Raw genomic sequence first — 12,971 nt, forward strand, 5'->3', positions numbered from 1 at the left:
GACACCCTTGTCTCCCACTATCCAAAGTCATTTGGGAATTTTCTACTCAAAATCTGCTTCTGGGCAGATTAAATGTTTTCTTAAATTAGAGTAGGAGATAAACTATTGTTTCAGGAAGGAGTAAGTTTTGACTTTTCCTTAAGGATCAATTCCAGGACTTTCTTCAATCAACAAGACTTTTTTCCCCCATTAAATAAAGCCCAAGCATTAATAGTCTTTAGTTCTTTTGTCTGCATACATCCTGCTATTGACTGTAATAGACGCAGGTTTGGTACTTCTTCATTTACCATAGAATAATAGAAATAATTTGGTACTTAACCCATTATTCAATAATATATAGTGTTTCTTTGAACTGAGAAAAACAAAAAAAAGGTTTTTCAAATTTTCTTCAGTCTGTCAACCTGAAGGTAAGCTATGCAAAGATTTAAACCTTACACACAATGGAATGTCATTCATCTTTCCACATACAAAGCACGGATAAACGAAATGCACTAAAGTAAATGTAACAAGATGGATTCTATTTTTAGTATGTACAATATTTAAATATTTGACAATCAGACAGAGAAAAACTCTTAGTAAAGAGTTTTATTGTTAAGGTAGGGAGGGATACTTACAAAGTCAATGCTGCACACATACCTAGAGATTACTAAGCATAAATACTTATACAAATTTGATTGGAAATCCCATAAATAATAGTTTGCTAATTTTAGGAATTTCTCGGTGGAGGAAGAGACACAAGATTCTGCATAGTAGTGTTATCATTTCTTGTGTGTGTGTGTGTGTGTGTGTGTGCGCGCGCTATCATTTCAAATGTTTTTTTTTTCATGTCATAAAAATTCCAAATTGTAAGAAAAAATTAGTAAAGACTAAAGATACTGGTGATGTCTCTCTAAGGATACTTTGTGAACTCTATTGCCATGAGCAGATCAAAGTTTATTATTATTAGTTACCAAATGACTTAAGAATTTCACAATTCTGTGAATGGCTCTTACAAAAGAAGTATGTGTGTTTGACCAGATCATTTGAAGAGCAAAGGAAATATCATGTATAGTTTATTTTCATGCTTAAAAACAGCATTCTGCTTTTTATGTCTGCCAAAATTCAGAAGCACATTAAAAAGTAGGTGCAGAAATGAATATAGAGAGATTTTTTGATTATGTTCTCCATCTTGAAAAGATTACTCTGTGCCATTTGCTTTCTTGTATCCTGATATAGGCGTATGGATAAATTATCTAGCAGTATATTTTTTCCCTTTCCTTTTTTTCTTTTTTAAAGCAGTATACTTTCAAAGGAAGACCACATAGTTATTGGATTTGGCTTTTTACTTGAGCATTCTAATTCCAGAGTTGTTCTGAGTTCTTTTACTGAAAGAAGATAGAATGGTACATTACTCACTCAGTCAGGAGCCCATTGCTTGTTGTCTTCACACTTGTCTTATGATTACATCTTCTTTTTCATGGTTAAGTAGACAAAAAGTATTAAGGTGAAAATGAGCAATACAGAAATTACAAAGGCGATTGAAACCGCTGCTATTTTCCTTTCTACAGTTTTCACATCTTCCGATACTGTTCGTGGATCCTCTTTTTTGGTTTTTAATGGTCTTCTTATGGTAATCCTGTGAAAATGTTGGTGGATCTCTGTGACATCTATCTATCTGTCTATCTATCTATCTATCTATCTATCTATCTATCTATCTATCTATCTATCTATCTATCTGTCTGTCTGTCTGTCTGTCTGTCTGTCTGTCTGTCTGTCTGTCTACCTATCTATCTGTCTGTCTGTCTCTGTCTGTCTGTCTGTTTGTCTATCTATCTATCTAAATATATGGCTACTACACAAACACCTTCTGCAAAGCTTTGGGACTAGAGGTTGAAGGGAAACTAAGAGACTGTACAAGTGTGGGTCCTTCAGTGGTAGCTTTCTACTCAAGAATTCTACTCATTCGAGGGTGTTATCATAGATGGCTAAGATTCCCTAAAACATCTGCACATAGTGCTCGCCTTAGCTAAATTCTACAAATTAGCACCTGTACTTGTTTATAATCAGTCACTCAATATGTTGACAATTCATTATTTTGGGGACTATCTTCCCCATGGAACAGTTACAAAAGACAGTGGAATATCTCTGCAAGGGAGGCCCTCCATTTTCTCTTTAACTGACAAAAAAAAGAAATAAAATAAATCTGTCCAAATAACCTCCTGCATTGCAAATAGGAGTGGGTTGGGGATTTTGTGCCTGCTTATTGCATAGTTTACTAAGGGTAGGTAGTCTTTTCTAAATATTTTCCTTAGGGTTCTATATTTTTAGTTATATCAGCGCCTATATCCAGTATAGGCATGTAGTCGTAAAAATGAAGCAATTTTTATCCACTTCTTAGGTTTGTCTTGGCCAAAGAATTCATCTTCTATTGATCAACCTTCCACTGCTTAGCATTTTTGTATTTAGGTAGGCCAATCCTTAGCAGATAAAATCTTTGGTATAGGGATGATACTAGCAGCTTTTCAAGCTTTATGGACCCTACCAGACATTGCACTCTGCTGTCATAGCCCCTGAGTACCTAGGATCTGCATGATTCCACAGTGAAAAATAGGAGTGGGTTATATACATTCCAGATGCCTTACACATTTTGTTCAGAAATCAAGGAAACATATAGCTTTGCTGTACATAAGACCTACCAATTGAAAAATGAGTAAAGCTGAGCTTTCTATTAAGTTAACCACTTCTATTTTCCCTTCTTCAAAGACAGGAAGAATATGCAGCAATTCAAGAGAACTGAGTTCTAGTCTCAGCTTTACCATTCATAAAGTAATGACCTTAGGACAAATCACTTTTAATTAACTTAGTCTTTAAAAATATAAATTCATCTGCCCTTGGGTCCTCTGTCCCAAAAAAAAGATGCCCCATCATCTCAGGCTATTTATTTCCTTAATAACAGAGTAGGATGAAAGGACAGAAGAAGAAATAAAGACTTGAATATTTAGTTGGGGTTAGGGAGTCAGGGTGGAGGTATGGCTGCATCTGGAATACTATGAATATATAAATTGAAGGATGAAAATTCTAGACATCTGGGCTGTCTTCCTTTGTTAGTTCTGTTATAGGGAGGCACCTTTAGCATCCTAGATTGAAATAGGAGGTGCTAACAATAAGTGACACTTATCTCACCTTCCAACCTCTCAGGGATCCAAGGATCTGGTTAATTCTGGGGACATTAGAAAATGGCAAGAAGAGGGACATGATAGAACAAAAATTAGTTCTTTCTGTATTTCCTACATATAGTTCTTTCCTATATTTCAAAAAAGTACCTTATTCCTGTGTGACAGTTGGGATCAGGATAAAAGATGTCAATATCACCATCCACAGAATAAACTGAAGATAACTAAAAGAGAGAGTTTCATGAGGTCTAGTGTTTTCTTTCTATGCTCTCTAAATGGGACCTTATTTTCCTTTCCAAAAACCAATATTCTTCACTCTTCCAAAAACTGACATCATTTGTCCCAAGCTCCCTCTTCTCCCCTTATCATGTCAGTTCCCCCTGACATCACCCCTCACTGTCCCATCCTAAGTTCTAATCTTCAACGAAGAGGAAGTCCTTCTCTTTGCCCAGATGAACCCCTTTCCCTATACTCTTTGTCCTGTACCTTCCCATCTTTTCCATAAGATTGCCCCCCACCATCAACCTTGACCTGAATCTTCAATCTCGTCCTAACTATACAGTCCTTCTCTGCTGCCTTCACACATGTCCAAGTCCCCACCACCTTAAACAAACCCTCAGGAGAACTTATCAGCTCCATCATCTAATATCTCATCCCTTTTAAGCTAAACTCCTTGAAAAAATCACTTACACTCAATGCCTCTACTTTCTGTTCTTTCATGCTCTTCAAAACCCTCTGCAATTCCGCTTTTGACCTCATCATCCAACTGAACATGCTCTATCCAAAGTTATCAAAGGCCTTTTAATAGCAAGTCTAATGTCCCTTCCCCAGTCCTTTCCTGGCATTTGAGCCTGCAGACCATCTTCTCCTCTTGCATACTCTCTCCTCTCTAGGTTCTTATGCCATGGCTCTCTTCATTTTCTTCTGACCTGCCTGACTGTTCTTTCTTCTTTTCTGGATCTTCATCTGTGTCATGCCTACTGACCAAGGATGCCCCTATGGCTCTGTCCTCTTCTTTTTTCCCCTCTATACTATTCCACTTTGTGATCACCATTTATATACTGGACATTAGGAAATGGATTCCTGTAGGCATCTCAAACTTGGTACATCAAGAATAAAACTCATTCTTTTTACCTCAAAACCCATTCTTCTCCCAAACTTGCCAATTATTATTGATAGTTCATCATGCTTCTAGTTACCCAGGGTTCACAATCTTGCTGTTATCCTCAATATCTCTCTCCCTTTCTCTACCCTATAGCTAATCACAGTTGCTAAATTTTGTAGTAGCTTCAATCTCCACAATATCTCTCTATGCCCCTTTCTATCACTCTATTTAGTTCAGACTTTTTAACCTCTAACCTATGGTAAAACCCTCTTAATTATTTTCTGAACTCCAAGGGTCTCCCTACTCCAGTCTACCAACCATGTATAGCTGCCAAAATGATTGTCCTAGTACAGATCTGACCATGCCAAACTCCCTACTCAATAAACTCCTGTGGTTCCCAGTTTCCTCTAAGATCAAATATAAACTTTGACATTTAAAGCTCTCCAAAAACTAGCCCCTCCTATCTTTCCAGTTTCTTTAAATTACTCCCTTCCATGCCCTCTGTGGTCCAAACAGCCTATTTTTTTCCTGACCCCAAATAACCTCCTCCCATCTATGTGTCTTCATATCAGCTGTCTCCCATATGTGGGAAGCTCTTCCTTCTCATCTTCACTTAGAATCCCTGGCTTCCTTGAAGACTCAATCTAAACAGTCTTCTTTAGTGGGAGGCCTTTTCCAGTACTCCCCACCCACACCCCTTTTCCCCCTCAGCTGCAGTGCTTTCTCCTATAACATTACCTTGAATTACTCTGTGTAAACCTTGTATATACCTATTTATGCACATGTGTCTCCCTTTATGATGTAAGCTCCCTGAGGGCAGAGACTGTCTTCCCCCCTTTTTTTTTGGCTCTCCAACAGTAAACACAGTGTCTTACTTACTTACATAGTCAGTGCTTAATAAATTGATGCCTATTGTTGTAGATAAATCAATAAGAGGAAATTCTATAGTGGCTGATTCTTACTAACAGAGGGGAACTGATTGCTGGGGTGGAACTAATGTGAATCTTGGGGAGAAATGACCACTCTCTCCTAGAGTTTATGATAAAGAAGTGGAAAACATAGGCACTCATAGGCACCTCAATGTACCCTAGATTGTGGGGAAAGAGATATTTCATTGGGTTCCGAGGAAGGATTGGTAGGATCCCATGGACTAAAATTATATGGGGGAAATCCCTTCACAAACACAGATCTCTACCAATCTATAACACGGGGGGAACATGATATCCATGCTCATGTATTTGAAGGCTTGTCAACGTGGAAGACAGATTAGATTGATTGTTTGTCTTTAGAGGACAGTGGAAGTTGCAAAGAGGTAAATTTAAGCTTGATGTCAGGAAAAAACTTTCTAACAACTAGAGCCATACAAAAATGGAATGATCTGCCTTGAGAGGTGGTGAGTTTTATGTAAATGGAAGTCTTCAAGCAAAAGCTGAATGACTGTTTATTGGGTACGTTACAATCAGGATTACTTTTCAGTTGTGATTTGGACTCTTCCAATTCTAGAATGCTGTGATTCTGTAAATAACCTAACAGCTGATAGAATCTTTGGAGGTGATGTAGCACCTTCCCCTCCCCATTCCATCCTCTTGCTTCCAGGCAAGACAGTACCTACCTCAAATAAGAAAATAAAATGGCTCAATATTTTTAAGTCTCCAAGGAAAGTAATTCAATAAAATAGCTTTAAAAGACTAATTTAGTATCTTATAATCCCCACTGTAAGAAGATTTTCCTATTTAATTGTCTACAAAACATTCACTTTTAGCATAATTATACTTATTATTATAAGATCAATAAACCAGGGAACAGAATGATGAAATATAGCCCTATTCTTAAATATTCTGTCCAAAAAGAAACCCAGATTATCTAAAGATCACCCTATGGGACTAAATATTCCTTGAATTTTATACCCTTTACCTTCAATGGAGGGGGCTAAAGCCCTGGCAAGGCTTCCTGAGGGTGTCTTAGACCAGAGGTGTTAAACACAACTGCAGAGAACACAACACTCTCAAATGCTGAAGAACCAGATTAAAATGGATTTATGTGATTTTAAGGTGTTGACATATTAACAAAAAAAATCTATAAACATAAGCTAATATGTGGCTGCAGGGATATTTATGTACTATTTAGTGGCCTTTATTTCTATTTGAGTTGGACACCACTGCTTTTGCCCATTGGCAAGCCTGGGACTATATTTGATTTTCCCATAGAAATCTGGTCCAGATAGGAAGAGGAATATAGGCCACTGAACTCTGATTCAGGAGGCCTGGGTTCTTAGTGCAAAAGTAGTTAAGTTGTATAAAATATTCTTCTATGTGGTATAGAGAAGATATGTCTACAGGAATCCTATATTGGCATATTGTTGGTGCATTACAGGAAGAGTGCTAAAATAGTACAGAAACTAGGTCAATATCTTGTTTTTCTTTGTTGTGTATTGTTTTTCAGGGTGCTTTCTCAATCAACAAATTTTTTTTTTTAAGCAATCGGGGTTAAGTAACTTGCTCAAGGTTACACGGCCAGTTATTATTTCTGGGTGTGGTGCTGAGTATCTGAGCCCGGATTTGATCCAGGTCATCCCGACACTGGAACCGGTGCTCTTACTCACTGAGCCACCTGGCCGCCCCTAAGCAATTGGGGTTAAGTAACTTGCTCAAGGTTACACGGCCAGGTGTTCCGGGTGGGTGCTAAGTGTCTGAGCCCAGGATTCGATCTCCAGGTCTTCTCAACACTGGAGCCGGTGCTCTTACTCGCTGTGCTACCTGGCCGCCCCAATCAACAAATATTGACAAGCATTTATTCTGTACTAGGCCTTGTGCCAGGTGCTAAGGAGCATACAAAGAAATTTAAAACCTGTTCTTTGCCCTTAAGGAGTTTATAATAAGGTTTGGGAAAGTATAGACTTGAAAAATTAACATAAAATACATAGACCATTATAATGTAAGTATTATGACAAGGCAATACATGACTAATGGAGACTCTCAAGAATACACATTGTTGGGGCAGCTAGGTGGTGCAGTGAATAGAGTAGAGGCCCTGGAGTCAGGAGGACATGAGTTCAAATGCGGCTTCAGACACTTGACACACTAGCCATGTGACTTTGGGCAAGTCACTTAACCCCAGTTGCCCTCCAAAAAGCAAAAAAAAAAAAAAAAAAGAATACACATTGTTTCCTAAAGTCCACCAGGTCTTACCATCTGGCCTGCCACTATGCTCTTCTGGCATATAGGTACTGCCATCTGACTTGCCATGATGCCCCAAGGACCCCTGGGTTTTTCATCTGCCCTGCCTCTGTACCCTAAGATTGACTGTGCCCTTCTATTTGCTTGGTAGTTGAACCTTCCCAATATCTATTAGCTCTCTTAGTTAGAATGTGAGTTCCCTGAGAGTAAGGATTTGATTTTGTTTTTTCCACTTGTGTCTCCAGTACTTAACATAGCATGGTAAGCACTTAAACGCCTTTCCATTCCACAGTCTAACTATAAGGCATTGCAGAGGACAGAGATGAATAAAGCAAGGTCCTTAAGGAGTCTATCACATAGTAAAGGAGGTAAGACTGATAACTGTCATTCAAGGGAGGTGTGTATCACTTAGCATAGTAACTGACACATAGTAGGCCCTTAATAAATGCTTGTTGACTTAAGCAACTTGGCTTTGTATTCCATTCATTTGCTCTTCTTGAGATGCTACTTTGTAAGCACACTTCAATAGTTTCTTACATGTGGATTCTATTGCTTCAACTATCTTGTGATTTCCCCAAGAGTATGCCTTAAACAATTACACAAAATTTAATGAGCAATGTCATTCCTGTAACTAGTTCACTGCTCTCCCTTTTCAGGTGTAAGTTACAACCTATGTAAACAGTCTACTTTTTTTTCTATAGTGATTGCCAAGGAAGGAATTCCCTTGTGTTTTGATATAAATAAAGGATTTTACTTTCAGAGAAGTGTATTGGAAAATCAAATGATAGGATATTCCAACCTTGTCCACCTCACCACTCCAACCAAAGGAGGAAAATCACTACTCTAAAGCAACTCAAGAAATAATACAGACACTACAATTTACCTTTTTGCTATAGAGAAGTAAGGGACTGCCACACTCTTCTATTTCATTGTTTTTTTGTTTTGCAGAGTTTTGAAGTGGAGAATTCTCCTACCAGGATGTAAAAATATGGATATTAACTGAAGATGGAAAGATCCACAGATCCATGTCTGAAAGCTGAAATACAAATTGGGTCATGTCTACAATAGCAAATGGAATATTTCTGAGTTGTACAACTAAATTCAATCAGGAACATTTGATTATCAAAATGTTTCTATTGCCTTGATGGCAAAAATGGTCATCCAGAAAAATATTTCTATTATGGAACACTCATTACTGAAAACATCAGAGGGAAATACTTTTAAAAACATTTTGCTAATTCCACAATCCAAAACAATACCACCTACCCCTCCCTTCACCAGTGATGATAGCAATAATTATGATAATTTGTTCACTTCCCTAGACATTTTGGATATACATGAAAATAATCCATTAAGATACAATGTAGAATAATATTTTGAAAAATAATGAAATATTTTCTTTAGATAATCATTGCCCACATATATAGGCTATCTTCATTAATACTAACATGGAATTTTGTGTACTTGTGTGTGTATATGTATAAATGTAGAATTTGTCCAGAACTGTGATTTCATAAATGTGGTAAATTCCCAAGGTTGAAACTTCTTCCGTTAATTAGGATGGGCAACCTGGAATATTAGAGAATTGCACAGAATGATGAGAAGGTAAATGACTTTTTCATGGTCAGACAATTAGTAGGTCACACAGAGGGAGTTCTTGAACTCAGACTTCAAAGATGGTCCTCTATCCACTAAGCCACAATGTTTCTCTTGTGTTATATCATGTCATATCACATATTAAGAAAGGTAGCATGATACAGATAGAAAAATCTGAGTTCCAGTTCCACTTCTGACATGTACTATCTCTGTGACTTTGGGCAAGCCACTTAACTGTTCAACATCCTGGATGACTCTCTGAGACACTATGTTGCAGAAAAAGTGCCTGAGATTCCATGTGGGTAATTGGGAACAGAATAATGTAGCCTCAGGGATAATATCAGTTACTAGATGGTTAAAAGACATATCTTAGAATGATTAACCAGTTAGTGGTTAATAGTGGTAGTTAGATTATAAAGTGAAAGGGTTTGGGGAGTGAATTTTATGTGAGGAGTGAAGTTTTAGGTGTCCATGATATTTAGCAATGACTGAGTTTCAGAGTATATATTATACTTTGGAGACCTGGTTTTGAACTTGGACTGGATATAAGAAAGACTGTGTCTATGAATTGTGCCATGTCCTGGCTAATAGTGTATTCCATCATCCTATGCCAACCCCCCTTCCAGCTCCACCCCCAGACACTAATGAGGAGGATTCAAGCAATGATAAAAAGGCTGAGATTAGATTCAATTTCCCATAAGGTATCTATGGGAACTGGGGGCTTTTGAAGTTCCCCTAATTTCTTTTTGGGAAGATTATCCTGTGGAACACAAGGTGACCTAGGACACTGAGCATTCGACAGTTTATAATAGAAGACAACGATAATATAATAATAACAGATAAGCAGACACCAACTAACCCATAGGCAGTGTTCACAAAGTTTGTAAGCCAATTGTTTGGACCCTTGGAATGCATTTTCCCCATAGAAACAATGTCATAAAGAAAGAGGAGCTGACCTAATAATAGTGATGACCTCATTGGGAAAACAGGCATAATAATAACTTTTTACACTACCTCAAAAGGTTAGGTTAGGGACAAATGGAATAATGTATATAAAGTACTATATAAACCTCAAGTGCTATACAAACGTCCACTGTTATTATTTATACATTATTTTGAGGTTTGTAGGCATTTTACATATATATTAGCTCATTTGATCCTCACAACAAACCCTATAAAATAGGTAGTGAAAGTGCTATTATCTCAATTTTCTCCTAGTCTCACAAAAACATAGTTAACTGAGGATGCACTGTTGTATTAGTAGTATTTATAGAGCCCTAATTCCCATTTATAATAATGTTTTCATGCCTCTCAAATCTGTTCTTGGCCCTGTTCTCATCAACATTTTTATTAATGACTCATAGGAAGGCTTACATGGAAGCTTCTAAAAGTGCAGGTAACACAAAGCTGGGAAGGAGGGCTAACCTATGGGACAACAGGGGCAGGATGCAAAAAGATCTTGGTGGGCTAGAAGGATGAGTGGAAACTAGTCAGACCAAAAATAGTGACCACTGCAAAGATCTAAACCTGGGTTTTAAAAAGTCAACAAGCTTAAGGTGGGGAAAGCATGGTCAGAGGGCAATCCCCTGTGGAGTGAGCGCTCTTAAGCTACTTTCCTATCAGGCCCTGGTCAGAATGAGGGGAGTAAGAGTGCCTGGTATGTGAAAAGAGTGAAAAGATGTGTATGGGGGAATGAATTGGGAGTGACATGATACTGTTTTCTGGGCAGACCATGTTTGGAGTACTTTTTTCAGTTCTTAGTTCTTGGGAACTAAGAACCACCATATGAGGAATAGTTGAAGGAACTGGTGATAGTTATCTGAGAAATGAGAAAACTTGAGAGGGGATAACTGCCTTCAAGTATTTCAATTGAATCCAACTCAACAGATCCTTTATTAAGTACCTACTATGTGCAAGACATTTAGGGATGCAAAGATAAAAAAAACTGAACTGGCTTTTAAGGAGTTTATGTTCTACTAAAAGGATATAATCTACACATTAATGAATATAGTACAAGGAAAACAGGCAGGAGAGAACACGAACAAGGGGAGAGATTAGGGAAGGTATCACAGAGGATATGGCATCTGAGCTGAGCCTTGAAGGATTCAGAGATGGAGATGAGAAGGGAGAGTATTCTAGATATGGAAAGGGTGTGTGTGTGTGTGTGTGTGTGTGTGTGTGTGTGTGTGTGTTTGTGTGTGTGTGTGTGAATTCATGGAGGTAAATAGAGTTTAAATTTCAGAAAATAGCTAGCAATACAGTTTATCTGGAATATAGATCTTGTGAAAGGGAATAGTATAGAAATAAAGCAAATAGGAACCAGGCTGAGGAGTTTAGATTTTACCCTATAGGCCAATGATCTCCATATTTTTAAAAACCTTGTACCTCTACTAGTAATTTTTTAATTGTTAATGATGCATACTCAATATGTACATGTTTGTTTACAAATTACACTTACATGCCATTATACTAGCAAATTCTATATGTGACAAACATGTAAAATATAAGTTTAATAAAAATAAAACATGAAATATTTAAAATATTTCTTATGAATAGTACAAAACACTTTTTTTCTCTCACCAAAATATTAATGTAACATTTCATTAGATGCAATGTGATTGAATATGCTTCATTATATTAGAAAAGTCTTGTTTATGTCCCTGGGGGCTAGCACAGACTTGTAAATAATAATTGTCTTTACTCTTGGTAACCTCATTTGGAGTTTTCTTGACAAAGATACTAAAGTGGTTTGCCGTTTCCTTCTCCAGCTCACATTATAGATGAAAAACTGAGGTATATAGGGTTGAGTGACTTGCCCAGGGTCATACAGTTAGTAAGGTGTCTGAGGTCAGACCTGAGCTCAGGAAAAGGAGATTTCCTGACTTTGGGCCCTGCATTCTATCCACTGACCCTAGCTACCCATTGATAGTGTAGGGGATGTGATTTTCAGGTTCAAGTTAAACTTCTGATGACTGTTTCGTTAGTGGGAGAAGTAGGGCCTCAAGCTTTACATTCAAGGCTTGATCCTTTTATCACCAAATATCAGCTCCCAAATGAACAAATGTACTTAGGACAAGAAGTCCATTTATCCAAATCGATAGCAAAATGGAAGTCAGAGAAAGTATACATTTGGAAATATATGCTAGATGATACAGAATGAAGGAGCTCTCTCATTGGGTCAAGCTAACTCAGTTTAATGGAGAGTCCCCTAGATCTCACATAAGAAGAAGTTCCCCTTAGTCTCTAGTGTAGTAAGCTGGGGATAGGGGCGTGATAGAGACTGCCAATTCCTCTTATGTCTTCCCAGTCTTTTCCTTCAGCAACCTGAAGTGGGGTTGAAATCTTCCATTATCTTTCTCAAAACTGAAGCCACAAGTGTCCAAAGTGACTGCAAAGCCTAAAGACACCTGAAGACCCTCTGGAGCATGAAGAGAGGGGATCTTTCTCTCTCTTAACAATTCTACCTTTCATGCAGGTACAAGGCATTGATTTCCTTCAATGAGAAGAGTCCCATGCCAATGGTCTTTGGGACTGGGGTTACATTCATACACACATATACATATATATTAATGCATGTATGTACCAGCAATTCAATATTCACAGCACCCACAGCAGCTATGAATATGCTGGTGTAGTTGTTAATCATAAAATGTAACAGGCTCTCCACATGGAGGACAGAAACAAAGAATTTATTCAAATACTAGAAACCCAAGTCCCCAAACCAGAAAGTCAAATTCATTATAGTAACCATGAAGTTGGTGCACATACCCAATGAAATGAACACCCACATTCCCAAGCTTTCAAAATAAAACAGGCTCCCTAAAGCAAAGATCCTCTTGTCTCACTCACTCCTTCAAGCAAGTATCCTCCTCTCCTCACTCATGGTAGCTCCTCAGCCTCCACACTGCTTGCTCCCAGAAGTTCTCAGTTACGTCCTTTCTC

At 37.8% G+C, this 12,971-nt stretch overlaps 1 protein-coding gene across 1 annotated transcript in view; it reads right to left on the reverse strand.

Annotated features, from left to right (window-relative positions):
- Positions 1-1,440: 1,440 nt before the first annotated feature.
- The window catches only part of LEMD1 (LEM domain containing 1), a 44,253-nt gene continuing 32,722 nt past the window's right edge, over positions 1,441-12,971 (reverse strand). Inside the window, exons 4-6 of the mRNA XM_069074762.1 lie at positions 8,317-8,403; positions 3,303-3,376; positions 1,441-1,615 (exon numbers count right to left, since the gene is read on the reverse strand). Coding sequence (XP_068930863.1) covers positions 1,441-1,615; positions 3,303-3,376; positions 8,317-8,403 — 336 coding nt within the window. The remainder of the gene's footprint in view (positions 1,616-3,302; positions 3,377-8,316; positions 8,404-12,971) is intronic.

Source organism: Petaurus breviceps, unplaced genomic scaffold (assembly GCF_028583685.1).
Source record: "Petaurus breviceps papuanus isolate PSGF00001 unplaced genomic scaffold, PetGlider_PUasm1.0 90895, whole genome shotgun sequence".
In the NCBI taxonomy this organism is placed as follows: domain Eukaryota; kingdom Metazoa; phylum Chordata; class Mammalia; order Diprotodontia; family Petauridae; genus Petaurus; species Petaurus breviceps.